A 22974-nucleotide genomic window follows, 5' to 3' on the forward strand; every position below is an offset into this window, starting at 1 on the left:
GCTGCTGAGCCCTTCCTAATGTTGAAATGTTTTAGATTTTATTTTATCTTTGTTTATGTGGACTTCGATAGTGTTTATGGACCATTAAGTTAAATTCAGTCCCTTTCGTTTCTAATTGATGATTGTGAGTGACCTGCATTAGCATTAATTGGATTTAAGTGCACGTAAAACAGGCTGAATAAGAAACAGAAATTCTCAAAAGTTCAGTAGTGCAGCCTTACTTGTTTATTTGGGAAACTGCTTTACAACTTACGTAATTTTTTACTTTATTGCTCTTAACCCTGCCAGTTTGTATCATCTTTTGCTTTCATTTCTTGTTCATTTTGCTAGTGAGGCTGCTGAATTATTTGTAACTTGATTTTTAATTTGACAGTCCATCAGTTTTTAGAATTTTCTGTTTTATCTTCCCTTATAAGCCTAACCAAGCTTCATGTTTCTGTAAGATAGCAGTGTCCATTTGTAACTTTTTGCAGAGCTTCAGCTAACTATATGAGCATATGAATTAGAAATAGAAATGGATTAAATATTTGTTGATATGCTGTTTAAATATATTTATGTACCTGAAGTAGTCTGTTGACTATGACAAATAAGTATAACATATGCCTTATTTTTCCCACTTTTAAAGTAATCAGTGAAGGTTAAGAGAACATTGTATCAGCTGAGTTCTTTAAATAGAAAGAAATAAAATAGATTTAAAAAATATAGAACATATTCAAAATAATACTTGATTTTAATAAAATTTTCAGTGCTGATGACTACAGTTCAAATCTCTCTCGTGAATTTTCCAAATAGGAAAATGAAATTGTGGACTGTGTGTTATACTTTTAGGAATTCTAAAAAAGTTGCTGATATATACTTGAGAGTAGTTTAAAAATTTTTTTTTAAATCATTGCAGCTTTTTTTCAGATGAGCTTATATTGAAGCCGAAAATGTTCAGACAATGGATTACTGCCCTGGTTGATGTGGAATGGGGCTGAGTGTGGACGCAGCTCTTGGCCTCTTGAGCCATGAACTCTGGGTTCACCTAGGGTTCTAGATAGCAGAATTTATAAAACCTGACTAGATAGGAGACTTACCACTTTCTGCATAAATTCTCAGATAGTGTTACATATTATATTAAGACATGGCCCATGAGAGTTGAGAGCAGTGATTGATTTAGAATTAGAAAAACATAAAAATTTAATTTATACTTTGCACTTTCAAATATTTGTAAATTAGCAGGCCTCTTGCCTTTTAATGCTTGGTAGAAACCTCAGAGGATGCTGAAAAGAAGGGTGGGCTCGTTTGTCAGGTATAATTTTTAAAATCTTATGTTCTTATTAATATTCCTAAAAGTAGATTGGGAAATCTACAATGCTGTTTGAGACTATGCCTTTTTCTGTTGTGTATAGTGTTCCATCATATGCCTAAAGCATATTGAGTTCCTTTTCTCTCAAGTCCTACTAATTTTTGCTTTTTGATATATATTTTGACTCCTTTCTATAATGTTATGTAACTTTTCAAGAATGACTCCTGGGGTCAGATTAAACAAATACCAGAAAATAGACACTGTTTCTAGTAGGAAAGCTTGGGTACTGCTTAATTGCAAAGATGTCACACTTTACTTTTCTCTGAATTGTTTTCAGAATTTGCTGGTGACAGGGGCAGTTGATTGTAGTTTGAGAGGCTGGGACTTGAGGAATGTACGACAACCAGTATTTGAACTTCTTGGTCACACCTATGCTATTAGGAGAGTGAAAGTAAGTTTTTATCTTTTCTTTTTATACATAGAACAAAAATAGAAATATATTTAATGAAGTATATATAAAAGGTGTTTAGGGGATGGGTTATTGATTCTTTTTTATGCATGTTTTTGTTATCCAATGAATGATAATGAATATTGAAAGCTAAAATTGGGTAAAATACTGGAATAATTATTGAATGAATTGTAATATGTAGTCAAGCAGTACTTAGGATTAAATAAAAATGTTTTTCTCATTCTGTCATTCCCATTCTACTATTCCTTTTAATATTTTTTAACTCTAGTAATTTACTTTGAGTATTATATTCTTTACAATTTTTCATTCAGTGGGAAGATTTCTTTATTTTGTTGAAACTTGCACAGAGAGAGAGTTAATTCTTTATTTTCCCTAACATGATTGTATATATGAATGTTCTCAGAAGTTTAGGGTAGAGACAGTTTTCCACTTTCTAAACAGCAGAGGATGAGGTAACATTTTTCTGCTGATCCCCTCAAATTTGTCAGGTATAAGGTGACTTAAGTTAGTTTCCCAGCTTTTATTTAGGTAAATTTTGCTAAGTCACTGTGGAAAACATCTTATTAAAGGACATTTCCCAATTTCATTCTTTGTTTTTTTACATTAAGGATAAAAAGGTACCTTTTTGATCTTTTCATTGAGATAATTATGTTATTCCTATTTTAAAAATTCTAAATTGTAGTTAATATTTTAAATTTTACTGGTTACAACTCAACATATGAGACACAGTGCCCTGATTTTTTTTCATGGCACACAGATTTTAGTAGTTAAAAAATATTTTCTATATATATTTCACAGTGCTTCTGAGAATGAAATAGGGTAATGTAGTGAAAGTATTTTGCAAACTATGAAGAGCATTCACATGTAATTATATTATGTGTATATAACTATTAAAGTACTGGTAAGAAAAACATGGAAGAAATAAAATTGCAATGGGCAGCCTGGTAAAACATGTTTATTACTAAATACTACTTGTCTTTAAATTTGCAGTTTTTGACCTTGATATCATTTTCATTAGATGTGATATACAAAGAACATAAAAATTATTTTAAAACTTTTAACATTTAAATGTTTATTTGATACTTGTGCTAATAGCAATCATAATATGTATTCACAAAATTGGTTAAGTTAGATGAACTTTATTATAATGTTCATGGGAATGACCTTATGAAGTAGCATGTTATAATTACAGTTAACCTCAAAAAGGGTTTTTTGTGGTTTTTTTGTAGTTTTCACCATTTCATGCTTCCGTGTTGGCCTCTTGCTCCTATGATTTTACTGTAAGGTACAGTGGCTTTTGATATGTTTCATTGTGAAATACCAAGTACCATTTGCCTCTTTGCAGCTTTTCTGAAGGGTAATAAGTTATCTTACTAATATAAAAATAATCTGAGCTGAGCACATAAGAATATTTGCCACTGAGATTAATATTATTTTTTTCTGTTTTTATGATCTGGCCACATATATGAGTAAATTCTTTAGTATTTAAAGGTTAGCTTGATTGTTCCGTTTAAAAGCCTTTTTTCCTGACAGTTGTTCCTCGTAATATCTTCCTATGCTATAAATTGAATAGCCAGTATCTTTTAAATTAAAATTTTAAAAATTACGACATTTTATTTCTTCAGTCTAATTATGTGAATCTTAAGGCTAAGATTGTTACATATGAAAAAAATCAGCATGAGTGTATGTATGTTTGTGAATATATGACTTTGTATGTATGTGTATGCACATGTGTATCTATGTATTAATATGTGTATGTGTATCTCTAATCATACCCCCAGTTCTGATCCCACACCACACAGGGTTCATTCTACTTTTTCTCCTTTTCCAGATTTAAAACTCCTGATTTAAAACTCTCTTATTCACAATATATTTACCTATTTGCTACCCTAGAATTCTCGGAAAGTAGTTTAGAAATCACTGTATATCAGTTCATAGAGATCTTTTTCATTCTGTATAATACTTCATTATGTAGACGTACTATAGTTTATTCAACTAGTTTCCTACATATGGGCATTTAGCTCGTTACAAATATTTTATAAATAAACAGTGCCACAATGAATAATAACCTTGTAAGTACGTACATTCACATCACTAGAGAATTAGCTTCAGAATATATTCCCAGATGTGCGATTGCTGGATTAAAAGGTAAACATATACATATATATATATATATATGGTTTTGTTAGATATTACCAAATTCCCGTCCATAAAGAATATACCAGTTTCCATTCCAAGCAGCAGTGTTTGAGACTCCCTGTTTCTCTACCATCTAAAGATCGTTGATTCTTTTTTTAAAAAATTTATTTATTTATTTTATTTTTGGCTGTGTTGGGTCTTCGTTGCTGCGCGCGGGCTTTCTTTTAGTTGTGGCGAGCGGGGGCTACTCTTCGTTGTGGTGCATGGTCTTCTCATTGTGGTGGCTTCTCTTGTTGCGGAGCACGGGCTCTTGCCACGCAGACTTCAGTAGTTGTGGCACGTGGGCTCTAGAGCTCAGGCTCAGTAGTTTTGGTGCACGGGCTTAGTTGCTCTGAGGCATGTGGGATCTTCCCAAAGCAGGGCTCGAAGCCGTGACCCCTGCATTGGCAGGCAGATTCTTAACCATTGTGCCACCAGAGAAGCCCCAAGATCATTGATTCTTTAGGGGTTTCCAAGTTTGTGATCATATCATCTATAAATATAGTTTTACATCTTCAATTCCAATTCTGATGCCCCTAATTGATTTATCTAATTGCATTGACAGATACCTTTATTACAGTGTTAAATAGTGTTATAGAGGATGTCTTAATTCTTGTATTAGTAAAAATGCCTCTAGTGTTTCCTTGTTAAAAGTAAGATACTGACTTTAAGAAAAAGTGTATGTATTTATTTATCATGCTAAGAAAGTATGCATCAACTCCAGTTTTCTTGAGTGTGTTTTTTTTTTTAGAGTCAGGAATTGATCTTAAGTTTTGTTGAAGGCTTTTTCAGCATCTATGGAGATGATCATGATTTTTTTTGAGCTATTAATATAATGTATTATATTAATGGATTGAACCAACCTTGCATTCTTAGACTAAATCCCTCTTGTTCTTTGTGTATCGTTATCTTACTGTGGTGTTGGATTTTGTCTGCTAATATTTTATTTAGAGCTTTTACATCAATATTTGAAGGTGATATTGACCTATATGTGTATGTGTACCTCTAATCATACCCCTCATTCTGATCCCACACCACACAGGGTTCATATAGGGTTTTTTTTCTGTTTCTTTTTTTAAATTTTTAGTTTGTGTGTCAATGTTTTAATTGCTTCATCAAAAAGAATTAAGAAGTTTTTCTACATTTTCTAAGCTCTGGAACAGTTTGTGCAACACGGAGGGTATTGGGTTTTTGAAGCATTGGTAGATTTTCCCTGTGAAACCATCCGGGCATGGCTCTTTTTGTGGAGTACTTCTTGATAACTTTCTTTATTTCTTCTATGGAAATTTGTCTGTTTAAACTTTCTATCTCTAATGGGAGTTTAGGAAATTATCCTTTGCTTATAGGTTTTCACATTTATTTATACGGATGTCTGTAGAGTCATGACTTTTTAATTTCTTCTGATTCAATGGTTATTTCACTATTGTCATTTCTGATTTTGTATATATGTGATTCCTACTTTAAGTTATCTAATGGCATGTTTATTTTGTTATTTTTTCTTCAGCATACAAGATTTTGATTTATGAATGAGAACTACTGTTTTTCTATTCAGTACCTCATTAATTACTGCTTTTATCTTTATTTCCTTCTTGATACTTTCTTTTGGCTTACTTTCTTTTTCCAACTTTTGATCTGGGAATTTACTTATTTTTATTTTTTCATTTTGTTAATAAAGTGTTTAAGGCTATGAATTTTCTTCTAGTTTTCATTTCAATTGTAACTCATACATCCTGATATATAATTTTTTTCATTATCATTAAAAAAATGTGTAACTTCTATTTGTATTTCATCTTTCTCCCAAAAGTTGTTTAGTAGGAAGTTATTTAATTTCCATATGAAAGTGCCTTTTAATTTTTGAAAATTTGTTAATAATTTCTACTTTTATTGTGATCAGAGAACACTGTTATTAGTCATTCTGTTTTATGGAATATGTTGATTTTTTTGTGGAGGAGAACCTAGTAAATGATCAATTTTTGTGAATGTTACATATGCAATTGAGAAGAAGGTATATTGTCTATTATCACATTGTAAAGTTAAATATATAACCATAAGCTCTACTAATTGATAATGTCATTTGGATCATCTGTATCCTTTCTTATTTTTGGCCCACTTAATCCATCTTGTACTGAGAATGGAATGTTAAAATCTCCTATTATCAGTGTGTTTCTATCTATGTCTCCCTGAATCTCTTCTAGTTTTGAGTTCATAAAGCCATATGCTGTATTATTTGGTGCATAGATATTTTCAACATACATTAGTGAACTGAGACTTTTAGCATCAAAGAGACTCTTTCTTTGACACAGCTAATTGCTTTTTAGTTTTAATTATGCTTTATCTCTTACTAGTATCATTGCCTCTGCTTTCATACTATTCCCATCTTCCAGGTATACCTTTTTCCATACTTTTATTTTTAGTTTTTTTGAACCATGTTGTTTCTGGTATGTCTTTCATACAGAGCATATATTTGGGTTTTGCTTGGCAAGCTAAATCAAAAATCTTTTTATTATAATATGCAAGTTTAACCTATTCATATTTCTTGATAAAAATATGTTTGATAGCAAGTCTGTCATATTATTTTATGTTATGATTATTTTGTGTATTATGTTCTATTCATTGTGTGGTGTATTTTTTTGTTTTGCTTTGGGGTTTTTTTTTTGATCTTTTATCAAAAAATTTATATTTAGGTAAGTTTTTTTCTTTGTTTCATTGGTTTCCTTTGGTCTTATAAATTTTGTAATGCTTTTATTCCCTTTATTTTGTTTTATTTAAACTTAAAAAAAAACACCCCAAACAGTTCACCCACTTCTCCTTCTCCCCATCTGCTGCCTCTGGCAACCACCAATCTTCTGTTCTATCTGTGAACTTGTTTTCTGTTTTGTTTTGTTTTTGTTTTTTTCCATCCATGTTGTTGCAAATGGCACAATTTCATTCTTTCGTTATGACTGAATAATATTCCATTGTATACATATGACACAATTTCTTTATCCATTCGTCTGTTGATGGACACTTTGTTTGTTTCCATATTTTGACTGTTGTAAATAGTGCTGCAAGGAACATGGGGATACATATATCTTTTTGTGTTAATGTTTTCTTCAGATAAATACCCAGAAGTGGAATTGTTGGATCATATGGTATTCTATTTTAAGATTTTTGAGGAACTTCTCTACTGTTTTCCATAGTGGCCTTACCAATTTGCATTCCCACCAACAGTGCACAAGGGTTCCCTTTTTCTCCACATCCTTTCCAACACTTACTATTTCTTGTCATTTTTTTTATCATTTTGATAACAGCCATTGTAGTTTTGATTTGCATTTCCCTAGATTCATGATGTTGAGCAACTTTTCATGTACTTGTTGGCCGTCTCTATGTCTTCTTTGGAAAAATGTCTGTTCTGATCTTCTGTCCATTATTAAAATTGGATAGTTTGGTTTTTTGCTATTGAGTTGTGTGAATTCTTTATATATTTTGGATATTAGCCCTTCATCAGATATATGATTTTTAAATATTTCCTCCCATTCAGTAGGTCACCTTTTCATTTTGTTGATGGTTTCCTTTACTGTGCAGAAGCTTTTCAGTTTGGTGTAGTCCTACCTGTTCCTTTTTACAATACCAGTACCATACTGTTTTAATTACCATAGCTTTGTAATATAGTTTGAAATCAGGGAGCATGATGCCTCCAGTTTTGTTCTTTCTCAAGATTACTTTGGCTATTCAGGGTCTTTTGTGGTTCCATACAAATTTTAGGATTGTTTGTTTTATTCTGTGAAAAATGCCATTGGAATGGCCATCAAACTCAATAGTAAAAAAGCTAAAAGTTTTTCCTCTAAAATCAGGAACAAGACAGAGGTGCCCACTCTTGCCACTTTTATTCAACATAATATTGGAAGTCCTAGTCAGAGCTATTAAACAAGAAAAAGAAATAAAAGGCACCCAGATTGGAAAGGAAGAAGTAAAATTGTCATTATTTGCAGATGACATGATATTGTATCTAGAAAACCCTAAAGACTCCATAAAGAATGTTAGAACTAATAAATTCAGTAAAGTTGCAGGATACAAAATCAGTACACAAAAGTCTGTTGTACTTCCATATACTAATAATGAACTATCAGAAAGAGAAATTAAGAAAATAACCCCACTTACAATTGCATCAAAAAGAATTAAATACTTAGGAGTAAATTTAATATAGGAGGTGAAGTACCTGTTTATTGAAAACTACAAGAAATTAATGAAAGAATTTAAAGAAGACACAAAGAAATGGAGAGATATTCTGTGCTCCTGGATTGGAAGAATTACTATTGTTAAATTGTCCATACAACCCAAAGCAATATACAGATTTAATGCCATCCTTATCATTAGTCCCTTGTTTTTCAAAAAATTTAACCATTTATTATCTGGTTTGTTAGTTTTTAATGGTATTTATTTTAACTCCTACTTGCTGCATGTACAATAACTTATTTTATGAACTTATTTTACCTTCCTTTTTTTTTACCCTCCCTTTTGCATCAAATTTTAAGTTGTTTTATTTATATTTTGTTAGAACATACCACATATAACATGTAATACATACCATGTTATATATTATTCTTCCACTCTTGTTTCCAATTTTGTTTTCATCTTAGGTACATAACTAAATATATTAAATGCTCATCATCAATCTTTTTGCTAAAATTTCCTCATCATGTTTTAGTTTGATGAAGTTTATATTCTAGTAAATTCCTCAAGAAGGGCTCATGGGTACAGACTTCTCAGGAGCTCTCGCATATTTAAAATTATTTCTCTGTAGTCTCGATGCTTGAAGGATAACTTAGCTGAACATGAACTCCTTGATTTACATTTCTTTCCTATAGGGACTCCAATTAAACATAAATTGAATCTCTCTTACTTGTCTTCTATATCAGATGCTTTCTCTCTGATACGTTTTTAGTCTCATTTTCATTCCTTGGTTATTTTTCTCCTGTCTTTGATGTCCTTATATTTTTGTGTAAATTTATTCTTTGAGCACCATGTAATTTTGTCTTCATTTCTGATATGAATTTGCCTTTTTTCTTCTATTTCTTTCTCGTGTCCAGTTAGCTCTATTTCACTTTTTCCTGTTTTTGTCCACTTCTTTTCTTTGTTTTTGAATTCTTGATTGTAAGGGGAAAGCTCTATACTTCCGACACCAGATGTATGTGGAGTTTTCCCACACCAAGAAATTCTCTAATTCTCAGCAGACACCAATGGTGTGTCCTACAAAGTTAACTCAGTTCTAATTCTATCTACCTGGAGATAACATCAGATCCCACAGATTAAGAACTCAGTTCCACTAGACTGCCCTGACTTCAGATGCAAATTGCAAGCCTAGATTGTCACCTGTACTTCTGACTGACTAGCTGTAAATTGGGGTTCCCAAGACCCCCTCCTCAGGTTTTATAATTTGCTAGAATAGCTCACAAAGCTCAGGGCAACGTTCACTATGTGTACTAGTTTATTGTAAAAGATATTATAAAGGATAAAAATGAACAGCCAGAAGAAGAGGTACAGAGGATGAGGTCTGGAAGAGCCCTGAGTGCAGGAGCTTCTGTCTGTATGGAATTGGAGTGCCCCACCCTGCCAGCACATGGGTAAGTTCACCAACCTTGAAGCTCATCAAACCTTGTTCAAGAGTTTTTATAGAGCTTAATTTCCAGCCCTCCCTCTTCTCTGGGAGTTCAGTGGATGGAGCTGAAAATTCCAGCTCTCTAAACACATGAGACTATGTAAGGACTCCATCCTAAGTCACCTCATTAGCATAAACTCAGGTGTGTTCCAAAGGGACTCCTTATGAATAACAGAAGACATTCCTATCATTCAGGAACTTCCAGGGGTTTTAGGAGCTCTGTGCCAGGAACTGTGGACCAAGATCAAATATATTTCTTATTATACTACACTGATCTAGGTCAATTATTTTTCCTTCCTGTCCCCAGATGCTTGTTTAGAGATATTAATTCAGTTTAGAATGTTATATTACAGTTTTTCTTACACTTTGCTATTTATTTTTTTGAGGTGGTCTTTTGTCAGGTGAAATGTTTGAGTTTATGGTATCCATTTTATTTTTATGTTTTTTAAAAAATAGATTAAGACTTTATGTGTTTCTGCATATCCATGTACAGGATTGATGGTTTGGGATTGGTACGTTTCCTTCCTTTTAATCCTCTTTTCCCTTTAAACTATTAACTTCCTAAAATAACTCCTTGTGTCCATATACTTTAAAACCTGTACTCTACTCTATGCTAGGCTTTTTTCACTATTTTCACTCATAGGAAGGTGGTGGCTCTAAATCAGTTTTAGACCTTATCCTAGCTCTTCTCGGTTCTATTCAGTTTTTCCTAAATTTCCCTTGCTGTCCAATAAAGCTTGGATCTGGAACATGGGAGAATGCACATTGGGATTCTGGGGGATTTTTTTGTTTTGTTTTGTTTTTATACATGTAATTACAAGTTTGGATATGTTGAAGCCTGAGTTTTATGTAGTTTTATTTGTTCTTTTTGTTGTTCTGTATTGGTTTTTGTGAGGATACACTAAGAGGTTTGGATGTACATGGCCTCATTGCTTCAAACTACCCAGAATTCCTCTCCCCTTTACTTCTGAGTCAGTATTTGATATGGCAGAAGCTATGTAACTTTGTTAGTGTAGAATAACAATAAATTACAACAATGCCTTGGGAGAAATTACATGCTCTAACTTGGTTTTTTTGACTGATCCAATACAAGCAGGCAGACAAACTGGGAAGTATAATCACACTGTCTTCCAGCTCTCAATTAAAACGGTACCATAACAAGTTTTTTTCTTTAATAGTCTGTATAAAATAGTATGGAGTGATTATAGAATTTTTAGCATGGGAGCCAAAAAATGGCAACCTGGCAGACAGGAAGAAAACTTATCAGTTGTTCACCACCCACCCCAATCTTTTCCAAAGTGCATCTCTGGAGCTAGATCATTGGCTGGAGGTTAGCGCTGTAAATATGGCTTTGAAGACCATTAACTTACTGGTGGTTTGGTCCATAGGAATGCATCAATCAAAGGGCGATAAGTTTAGAGAAAGAAAAGCAAAAAAACAAAACAAAACAAAAAAACTATCTTCAGGAGGGAATTAATGTTGGAAGGAAGAAGGGAACAGCCCACCCAAAACAGGAGGAGACCCCAGAACATGCAGTATGTCAGAGAAACTGCCGGCAAGGATATCAACCAGATGTGGATGGCCAGTAATGTGAGATCCTCCAGGTAGGGTGAGCAAGATGAAGAGTGAACTTGGAATCTTCTCTCTTACATAGTGTCACCTGTGGGCTCAAAAGGGATTTCCGAGTATAGAATCTAGTTCTCGGATTTCAAAGTCTTTTCTGGTGTTTAAAGCTGTTTGCAAAAGTCTTGACAACTGAGGTGGGAGCATTAATCTTTTGACATCTTAAATCCATTTCACTGTTCTGTTTCTAATTAAAGGGGAAAACCTAGTGACTACTTATTCTTTCTTTTCAGAATTGTCATTATGATCTTAATTCTACTGACCACTCCCTGTTTTATCTATATACTTAAGTATCCTAAAACACCCGGTTGGGAAATGCCTTACCTTTGTTGATGTAGGTTTAACTCGGGAATATGTTAAAACTGGGCTTTTAAATGCAAACTGCAGTACTCTAAAATCTTGTAGGTACCTAACTATGCTCAGAAATCATTACAGTTTTTGGCTCAGCGTCTTAATATTCCCTCCACTTTTTATTGAAGTATAGTTGATTTATAATATTATATTAGTTTCAGGTGTACAACATAGTGATTCAGTATTTTTATAGATTTTTTCTCTCCACTTTTAAAAATTAGGCTTTGATTCTTTCCTGAATTCTGAGCAAGACTGGAGATTGGGGGATAGATGTTTACTGCTTCTGGGGAGAGAGAGATGGCTTAGGTCATGGTTCTGTGACACACTACAAGATCAAAAACATCACAGCTAGATTTGTAAGCATTTGGAAAAATTGAGATTATAATTAGGTAATATGAGATCTTAAACATAGTTGAAAAAGACTTCAAATAGGCAATTTTTCTATATAACTTAGAGTTCAGGTTTCTTTACTGTGTAAAATGGAATTAGTAATATCCTCATAAGCTTGCAAGGTGATTATAAGAACTGCATAAGAGAACATACTTGAAAATACTGTGCTAATTCTTTATCTCGGTTTCCAACCTTTGCTTCTCTTCTCAGGCCACCCGCCCCTCAACCCTATTCCCTGCACTTTCAGCAAACAACCTTATCTCTCTCTTTAAAAAAATAACTGTAGGATGCAAGCACAGATTATCTATTTTCACTGCAAGCCTGTAAACTTATTTAAATCTCTACCTATCCGTTCCTCCTCTGCTATTCAGAAGTCTTGCACGAGTGCTCTTAACCCCAAACACTTCTGTGTCCTTCAGCACTTTGTTCCATTAAATTACCTATTCTCTCTGTTATATCCTCAGTCTCCAACTCTCTACTGACTTTCTCCTCAGCCTGTAACTTCTTCCTTTATCCTGTATTTACCTTTAAGTTTTCTTTCCTTCTTAGCCAAGCTTTTAGTGTCGCCTTAAGCTCCATTCACCAAGGCCGTAAAAGCTCTGCAGTCCTAGGGTGCTCTGCTTGGAGGTCTTACCCTATATCATTTGAATCTGTAAAATGGATCCACATCGCTGATTAAACAGGGCTAATTATCTTGAAAAGGCTTTTAGACTTTGGCTTTTGAAGTCGTTTGGCAGTGAGTGGCTCACTTATGATTGATTATGACTTCTTGGCAATCATTATGCTTACTTAGGAATTTTTGTGAAGTGAAAAACTCTAACTTAAAAATTGTCTTCAAATGGAATGAAATGTTTAATACAAAACTTAGCAGTTAATAATGTTAATTTATGTACACTTCATTAAAAATTGATTTTAATTTTCAGCTCTTAGACATTTTTGTGGACCCTTGAAAGCATATAGTCCTAGGCACTTATGGCTATATGTCCATTTACTCCTAAGCCCACAGCTGGCTTTAGCTACACTTCTTTACTGAAATTGTTCTGGCAAAAGCCATCACTGACCTCAGTAATACCACATCCAGTCCACTTGTCAGGACCTGTCATACTGGACCTCGCTGCTGTATTTCAAATTGTTGATCACACCTTCCTTCTTGAAACTCCTTATCCCAGGGATTCCATGTTCTTCTTTTTTTTTTTTTCTCATCCTCCCTGACCTGACTCTTCCTTTTTGTACTTCATCATAGAATCTTTCTCTCCCCCTTAAACTTGGCAGACTCTGGCTTAGTACTTTTTTACATGTCCATTCTAAGTGATAATGCCCACCCCCCTCTTCCAGCTCTGACCTCTGCTGAGAGCTTCAGGCCTGCTTATTCAGCTCTATGCTGGATTCAGGTACCTAGTGTCCAAACAAGCATCTCACTCTGAGCTCTTTATTTCTTCCCTTCCTTCCCTCTGCAAGGCTTGCTTATTTATCTACATTATTTGTCTCAGTTAATGAGAACAGTATCTCTAGTCAAGTCTGAAACCTGTTCTCCTTTTCTCCTACAAAATTGGTAAACATTTTCCCAATATGAAGTGGAGTAAGAAAACTTAAACCAAATTGCTTCACTGGCAGTATATAGAAGCGACATCATTTTACTTCCAGAAATAGGATTTTAATTTTAACATACATTATAGCTACTATTACTGTTCCACCTTAATACTAAATGTAACTGGGGCTACTAATCATATATTCCAATGTAGTATTATCAAAGACTTTCTTATGCAAAGGAAAATGAATAGAGAAAAGAAAATGATTTGAAAAACTTTAATTTTTGAATGTATGTGTATATGTATGCATATTTGTAACTCTCATCACTTGTTGAAAATACGACTTTTAATTGTACTAATGCCTTGTGTGAGTTTAGTCTCTCATTACTTTTGTGTGGTGACCACTCATTAGAAAGGTCAGAAAAGGTGCATTTTGGGTAGATTTTTACACCATGTGATATGAGTTAAATTTATCCTCTGAAGAATTTTAAATCTCAGTGGATTGATGATATTTTTAGTGGCAGAAAAATTATTTTAAAACAAAAATGATTTGAGACATAAGACCAACAGTAACCTGTTTAGTTTTTAGCACTGATAATTATACAGATATCACTCTAGATTCTGTATGGCTACTTTTTGTAATGTAAACTCTTCAAATATAAGTTTTCATTTACTTGCTAATTTATATTTTGTTTATTTTTTTAAGCTTTTAAAATAGTTTATATGGTGGGCATTATATCAAAACCGACACTATGATGGATATTTTAGTTTTATAAATTGCAAGTTCCATATTTTTTTACATGGATCTATTATCATATCTAATAGGGAAAATCTTTAAGTCCTTTACCTGTATAGTAGTTCATTATGCTTCATCAAGTAAGTAATAAAGATCTAGAAAGTAATGTATAAAACAGATTTGAAATTATTTTGTATGGTTTAGGTTAAATAAAAATTCCAACCTTCTGGAAAAAATATCAGAACTCTCTTCAGTTGATGGGCAATATATTCTGTAAAAATAGACATTGGTTCTTTCTAAACTTCACTGAAGATAGTACTAAATTTAAAATATTTCAGAGTGGATTATTTCCATTCTTTTATGAATGTTATCATCATAGGTTTTAGCATATTATCTTTCTTCCGATGTACTTTCCATTAGATTACTGCTTCTTCTGTCAAGCCGTGTTTGCTGTACCAGCCACACCTAAGTATGGTTTGAGTTCTAAATGCTAGTGTTTGGTTTTATATCAAGTAGATCATTTCATAAACACAGGGAGAAATCAACAAACCAGGTATATATGACAGCCAAACAAAATAAAAGCTATAATTATGTTTCTTCATTAGGAAGAACATTTTGTCTCTTCCATGTTGTAGCAAATATTTCTCAGATAAAGATATAGCTTTCATAAATTGCTAAAGCTAAAACGATGAGTTTAGCCTCAAACAGAGCAACACTATTCTGTTTCATGATACCTTTATAAATATTCTAACCTTTAAAACATTTTAAAATCAGTGGTCTTTGGTAATAATAAACCAAATAGCAGGGTTTTTTTTAGACTTACAGATTTTTTTTTGGCAAGAAAAATATGAAGTGAATTTTAATTCCAGTGTTTTCAAACTGTACTCATCTACAGCTTGTATGATGTGAAATTCTTTGCCCATACCAGCAATTTTAATGTTTCCAACTCAACTGTTAAGCTCCTTTTTGGATATAAAATGATACAGCTGTACTCTGCTTTAAAATTCAGGCATATTTTACAGAATGGCTGGTATCTGTCAGCCATTGTGGTAGACAGTTTGGAATATCTTGCTGAGGAAATGATGAAAGCAAAGGCTTAAAGAGGAATAGAAGCACACAAAGGAACCCCGAGCATGTCAGTTGTGTTGGCGTAGTGGGAGATATGTAGTCACAAAAATAGATGTGGGGTAGTGAAAGATACATGTTGAAGGGACTAACTGTGGGTTGGCACATTCCCGGGTAACACAGGAGTTAGGGCCACAGACTATGAAGCCAGACTGCCTTTAACTCTCTGTATAAGCTTGAACAAGTTATTTTAAAACTGTGTGGCTCAATGTCCTCATCTGTAAAATGGAGATAGCGATAGTACCTACTGCATTAAGATTACTGTGAGGATTAGGTGAGTTAATATACACAAATTCTGGCACATAATAAATGCTATATAAGTGTTTGCTACTATAGTCATTATTATTATCGCCAGAATGGATGGTGACAGAAGAGCATCTCTGTGGGGTTGAGGCCCATTTCAGCTCTAGTCTTCAAGGGTAAGATAATTTTTATTTTACGACAACAAAACAGGCAGCCTCAACCTGGCCTTTTGTTGGCCCCTGCCTCCTTGGAGTTCAGTTTCTTAGTGACAGTGTGAAACTTTTTGTCAACATGTTCTCCAATACATAGCTTTTACATTCATAGTTCTAGCTCTGAGTTCTAAAAATATAAATACAAGGTAAGAGTATTTTATCAATGCTTCTCTTGTGTGTAGACCTGATAATGACACCATTTGAGTTTACTAACAATTTATTATTCAACATGAAACACAGTGAGGGCTGACCAGTGGTGTGCTGATAGATATTTAGCAACCAGCTCTTTAGGTGGGTGGGGGGAGCCTGACGTGTAGTGTTTGAGATAGGAGTTCAGTGGTGTCAATACCCCAACCAGGGCAGTATCAAGCTACCTGTGTGATATGATGTCAGTAAGCATGGGGTCGGGAAGAGATGTGCGCATCCAGCTCTCACAAGCCAGTATGAGCTGTCTCCAGCACTCTGCTGGGACTGGCCCTAGATGCTTGCTATCTTAATAATTATTGATTTTTTTAAAACTTCTGTAATTATATGTGCATGTATCTACATTTTCATTGAAAAATGTCTAGAAAGGAAAGGTATACACCACGTAAACTTTACTTAAGCATTCTCTATCTCCTCTCCTTTCAGGGGCTTTCTGCCCCCTTGGCAGAATGTTTTTTCCCTTCAGTGCATCTTAGATTTCTAGAACTTTCACATTGTCTCCATGGGCTTCTAGAAGAACATTCTTACCCATTTATTTATATGGAGGTAAAAGGGCTTAAGGCTTAACGTGTATGTTTTCCTAGTTACACTTACACTTTAAGTTACACCTTCAGTAATTCTTAGTGGGGACATATTTGATTTTGTGGCAATGGTGGAAGACAGTACTGGCATTTGGTGGGCAGGGACCAGGCATAAGGTCCTGCAATGGCAATGACAGTCCCTACAGTTAGGAATTGGCTCCCCTTCCTCCAGTGTCAGAAGTGCCCCGATTGGATTGGATTTCAGGCATTCGGAACACTGAGTGCGATAGGGCCAAGAGAAGATGAGTCTTTATTATGCCGAAAATCCTTCCACATCAATATCTGTTCTTACATTTAACTTCTTAGTTTTGGTTATCTGGGTCTAACTTATATTTTCACACAACACTGCTGTGGGGTGTGTGCTCATTTTATCCAGAAGACAGTTGACTCAGAGAGAGAGAAAGACTGGCTGATGTCACACAGAGCCAACTTGAACCTAGATCTTCTATTTCCGGTCTTTTTATGTTACTTGATACCTGAAAACATCTTGTAAGCCTAGGGCTCTTATGTTTCTGATCGAAATTGCTGAAAACAAGCAGAATCACTAAAAGACTCAAGTCATGTCTGTAGTTTATTTTTAGATAGCTCAGCAGATAGTATTTTATATACGTATGTGTAGAGAGAGAAAGATAAAGCAAATGTGGCAAAATTTTAACAACTGGTAAATCTAGATGAAGGGTATATGGATGTTCAGTATACTATTCTTTGGATTTTTCTGTGGGTTGGTAATTCAAAATAAAAACATTTGAGAGAAAAATAAGCTGTATTTGCTCATGTAAAATAAGATGCTGAAAATGTTTCTTACTATCAATACCTTTAAGTTAATTATTAAATGTGATATTTAATTATAATGTTTAATTGTAAAATAAGATAAATAGCTTTATTATGTTGCATAAGTGTGAAAATGGCCTTTAGGTGGATTGGGGTGAATTTAGAAGCCTAACAAAGCAGCAGACACAGAAATACCTTTTATCTTTGTCACATTTACTCTCGTGGGACTTGCCTTTATACAGTAAGTGTCTTTACTTTGGTGTGCATGATGGGCTTTTTTTGATCCTTATGATTATTAGCACAGAGATTTCCACTAGCAGATACTTCTTTTTCTTCCCCTTCCCCATAAAAAAAGGTCAGCCAAAGTAAACAGATAGTATAGCTGAATATGTACTCTGTCTCACAAACCTTTCATTTCAACTTTACCTAGTCCCCCTTACTCACAAAAAAAGGTCAGTTAAAGTAAATAGATAAGAAGTGTGGCTGAATGTGAGCTCCTGTGCAGGCTTCAAATGATCATTTTACTTCATCTTTTAAGACAGTTGCTTTTAATTCCTCTACATTTGTTCTTCAAACCACAAGAAATTGTGTGGCTAATGGTATGATACTAACTGTTAATATTTGTAGGAACTACGACTGTATTCTTAAAATGATCCAAGAGTTGTTTAATGTTCCATACCTTTCAGACATCTTAGATACAAATGTCTTTGTAACTCTATCACATTTTTTGCTTTGTAGCAAAGGTTCACTAAACTTCATCACTGATATTAAGAAAGCATCTTAATGTAGTTGTCTTTGGTTTCCTTTTTAATAGTGTGAATATTTGCATTCGCACCTTTGTTTAATTCTTGCAAGGATATTTTAGTACCAAATATATTTTATGTTAATAAAGCATGTTGCCTGATTACAGGGTAGGACTTATCTGTTTCCTTGTTTTGTCCCTGGCATCCGGGGCATGGATGCACTAAATAATTGTTTATAAATATAAGTGAATTTAAATTATATGAAAATATATGATATCCTTTGGTCACTCTGATCTTAAAAGCTTGCAAAAGATTGTATTTAAATGAGGTTTTCACTTTATGTTTGAAGTAGTAATTAATAAAACCAAATTTAAAACAGAAAGTCCTATTGAGATAAGAAAATGATATTTTTCAAGGAGAAAACTTGCTGTTCTCTTGTATTTAACTCAGTAATGGCTAGATTGCAAAATTTTACTGTTAAACAAAACTTGGAATCTTTTATTGGTATCCTGATTGTTAACTAAAGTTACAGAAAGATGTTTTATTTTTTTCTACAGTCAATTGTAATATGCACTTTACTGTTAAATCTCTTTAAGCTTTATATTCGTAATGCTTAAGATATTTGTAGGTATGAACCAGTAACTCTCAAGTTCATTGATATGTCCCCAAAGATTTTTTCCATTTGACTTGTTTAAATTAGAAAATTCTTAAGGTAATTATTCTCATACTGGAAATATCTTTTGATGAAGTGAAACTTAACTTTGCTAGTTAAATGCCAGGTGAAAAATGAAAATAATTTCCTATAAAATGAAACAATACACACTAATTAGAAAAAATGTGTAAGACTTTGGATTTTAAATACCTTGATTGATAACTGCAGAACGTTTTTCAGAATTATTTAGTACTAACATTTTTCTTTAAGAATCACATCAAATCCATGTCTAATTCAAAACCTAATGCAAGCACATGAAGAAATAGATCTAAAAGGAGTGAGGACGCTGGTCAGAATGGCCATCATCAAAGAATCTACAAACAATAAATGCTGGAGAGGGTGTGGAGAAAAGGGAACTCTCTTGCACTGTTAGTGGGAATGTAAATTGATATAGCCACTATGGAGAACAGTATGGAGGTTCCTTAAAAAATTGAAAACAGAACTACCATATGACCCAGCAGTCCCACTACTGGGCATATACCCTGAGAAAACCATGATTCAAAAAGAGTCATGTACCACAATATTCATTGCGGCACTATTTACAATAGCCAGGACATGGAAGCAACCTAAGTGTCCATCGACAGATGAATGGATAAAGAAGATGTGGCACATATATACAATGGAATATTGCTCAGCCATAAAAAGAAATGAAACGGAGTTATTTGTAGTGAGGTGGATGGACCTAGAGTCTGTCATACAGAGTGAAGTAAGTCAGAAAGAGAAAAACAAATACCGTATGCTAACACACATATATGGAATCTAAAAAAAAAATGGTTCTGAAGAACCTAGGGGCAGGATAGGAATAAAGATGCAGTTGTAGAGAATGGACTTGAGGACACGGGGAGGGGGAAGGGTAAGCTGGGACGAAGTGAGAGAGTAGCACCGACATATATACACTATCAAACGTAAAATAGATAGCTAGTAGGAAGCAGCTGCATGGCACAGGGAGAGCAGCTTGGTGCTTTGTGACCACCTAGAGGGGTGGGATAGGGAGGGTGGGAGGGAGACGAAGGGGGGAGGGTATATGGGGATATATGTATACATATAGCCGATTCACTTTGTTATACAGCAGAAACTAACACACCATTGTAAAGCAATTATACTCCAATAAAGATGTTTAAAAAAGGCCACTCTGGGAAACTGTAAAAATAAATAAATAAATAAATAAATAAATAAATAAATAAAGGAGTGAGGAATGTTAAGCCTTAGCTTAATGCAGTAGAAGTCACCGCTTTGAACTCTGAATTGTGCTGATTAGTTCCAACAGAAATTTTATGGATTTTGTCAGTTAATTTGCATTATAATTTTAAAAGTCTGTTGTGCAGTGTCGAAAGGCAACTGAGTAGATTTTGTTGTATATATTTGTACAACATCTAATGTAAGTGTTGCTTTGCCTCATCTTCCATAGCAGGAAGTCAGAAGATAAAATCTGAAAATGAAAATAATCAGTGAATTCTGTGTGTGTATTATTTAGAAAATATGGACTAAAATATCAGAAGAAACAGCTAAACGAATTGAAAGTGATTGCCTCTGAGGTGAACTGCTCTTTGTCATGAACCTTGTAGAAGTAATGGACTCTAATCTGTGCAATTATGGTTTTTAAGAAAAAAGTTATAGAGCAGGGAACCTCAGTGTTTTCCTCTCTTAGTGACTTGCATGCATAGTCAGTCTCTTTATTTAGATCAGTGGGGTACTACCTGTCAGCTGTTAGTCATTTACTCTGTCCCCTGAGAACTCAGGGATAAATAATTCACCCTTGAGGGCTGTCCTGAAACCCCAGTGTAGAATGTGGGAATACTAAATGTTCTAAAACTGAATTCTTAGAGATTTGACCTAATAGAATGAACTATATGGAGAATAAAAAACAATTATTAATCTGTTTTCATCTTAAACAAAATTCAGCATCGTCCCTTTTCTTTCTTCACTATTAGATCGTGTGTGTGTGTGTGTGCGCGCATGTGTGTGTAAAACAGTAACCATCTTGAACTAGCTTCAATAGAAAAGGGGAATATTTCTCAAAACATGGGATCCCTCAGAGTCCAAGGCTAGGAGTGTAGCAGAACCTAAGGAAACTACTGAAACTGCTTTACTCCAAATGCCTGCTTCATCATTCCTCTTTTTTTCCCTTAAGCTTTCATGTCCAATCACTGGAAAAGAAACAGAATTACTTGGTCTGCTCTGTCTCTGTTTTTCTCTGTCCCACCCTTATTCATGTCTGTCTTCTTCCCCTCACTCCCTTCACTGTATCCATCCTCCTCTGAGGAGAGAGTTGTTCAACAAAGGAGATCCTTGTAATCTGTGCAGACATTTCCCGGCCTGATAAACCCGAGTGGGTTTATTCACAAATGCTTAGCTGCTGAGGTGAAGACACTAAGTATTTCATGGTTATAGAGCTAATCAATGACCAGAGCACAGGCAGGCGGCTGCTGTGAGTTTAATGTTCTTCAGCACTGAGGTGTGGAGTGAGGTTCCACTGCAGCCTCATCTGATCGTGTTAATCACGTTATCGTCTGTACTTCTGTGAAATGCTCTTCTGCTCCAGGTACTCACATGTTGGCACCAGGTACAGTTGAGATGTACATAGACTATTCTTATCCCTGAGATACTGATAACTACTTCATGAGTAGATAGCGTTCTTACCATTTCTTTTTTAGTTTCTTTTTTAGTCAGATATTTGTTTGGAACTTTACTGCGAAATTATTTCATGGTTCTTCAATTTGTACCAGTAAGCAGTAAACAAACCCAGTGTGAGTTTTTCTTTTTTCCTTTATCTCCTCTTGTTGAGGTGTGGCATTCTTCAGAAAGTCATCTGCATCCCTATGGATCGCAGCCATACATACTTTCAGAACGAGCCTTCCTTTAATGGTTTTCTTTAATTTGTCAAAGTACTCTAGGCCTTGTGGTGTATGGTTCCTGGGCTTAATGTTTATTGTGATGGAGTAGAGTCAGCCCATCTAAAATACTGATCTAATTAAAATCTTAATTGAAATATTATTATTAATTCCTTTAGATAAAGAAGCTTAAGTCTAGAATTTTATCATATTTAACCCTGAAAGTCTGTAAATATGGTATGGTTTCCGGATATCTGTAATTCAGTGTTCTGAAAGTCATCTGTGAAAACTGTTAAGTAATTCTTCAAAAGTAATCATATATTCTTCATTTAGCAGGCAATTAATATTTTTCTGTTTTAAACTTTATTTTTGTTATTACCGGTTCCAAAAACAAAAAAAAACACAAATAACTCTCCAGTCTAATCATTTAAATGAGCATTAGCACTCAATAAGCATTTTTGAATTAATTAATGAAAGTTTACCTCTTTAAAAAATTGTTTCGATAGTCTACAATTTCTATTTGTTTAATCCCCTCCAAAAGTGATACAGATGATAAAATAATAAGGCCATGATTTCATGTGTTCTACTCAGGGGCTTGTGACTTCAAAAGGATGGGAATCTCTGAGGTTACAAAAAGAGCTGATCAGTTCTCAACTGATACCCAGGTTAGGAAGGGACAGCAAGGTAGATGAGAGGATGCAGTAAGTGCACATACAAAAATATTAGAAGGGAGAAAGGAAAATTCCTATGCTTCTTGCCATGGGAAATGCAGATTTATTCTAATTCATGAATTCCTTGGGGTATTGGTTTTGAATGTAAATTGGCAGGCTAATGGAGTCTTGGTGTGGGCTTTGGTTTATGAAATTTTCTATGGAGTTTGAGGAGTTTGGGGGAAGCCTGACTTGGTCCAGTTCATTTGAATTTTCAGGATGTTAATCAAAACCACCTGAAGAGTCCCAGATCCTTCCCAGCTATATGCCAGATTCCCTGGCATGGCCCAGGCCTAGAGAAAAAGGGAATGGGAGCATCTTTCAGTAGAATGTACTGGACTTGAAGCCACTAGTGTCTCGTGCCTTGGGGCTGCCGTTAATTAGCTATGTCACCATGAATTGCTTAATTTCTTTGATCATATTCTCCTCATCTCTGAAGTGAGAATAATTATACCCTGTATATCTACCTTGAAAAGTTTTTGTGCTGATCAAAAGCAGTACAAGAGAATGAGAAAGCACTGTGTAAACTGTGTCAGTCTTTGTTGCTGAGGATGGATTGGGTAAAGTGAAGGAGTCAGTTTTGGATCATCTTTGTCCTTTATTATTGGTAAGCTGGAACTAACAGCTGTTAATACACTAA

The 22974-nt window shown here is 34.3% G+C and overlaps 1 protein-coding gene across 2 annotated transcripts in view; it reads left to right on the plus strand.

Moving 5' to 3' along the window:
- Positions 1 to 22974, plus strand: part of PEX7 (peroxisomal biogenesis factor 7) — a 90212-nt gene that overhangs the window by 32804 nt on the left and 34434 nt on the right. For both annotated transcript variants that reach the window (XM_070043464.1, XM_030853366.3), the window contains 2 exons: positions 1626 to 1739; positions 2987 to 3042. In XM_070043464.1, coding sequence (XP_069899565.1) covers positions 1626 to 1739; positions 2987 to 3042 — 170 coding nt within the window. The remainder of the gene's footprint in view (positions 1 to 1625; positions 1740 to 2986; positions 3043 to 22974) is intronic.

The sequence above is a fragment of the Globicephala melas genome, chromosome 14 (genome assembly GCF_963455315.2).
Source record: "Globicephala melas chromosome 14, mGloMel1.2, whole genome shotgun sequence".
NCBI lineage: Eukaryota > Metazoa > Chordata > Mammalia > Artiodactyla > Delphinidae > Globicephala > Globicephala melas.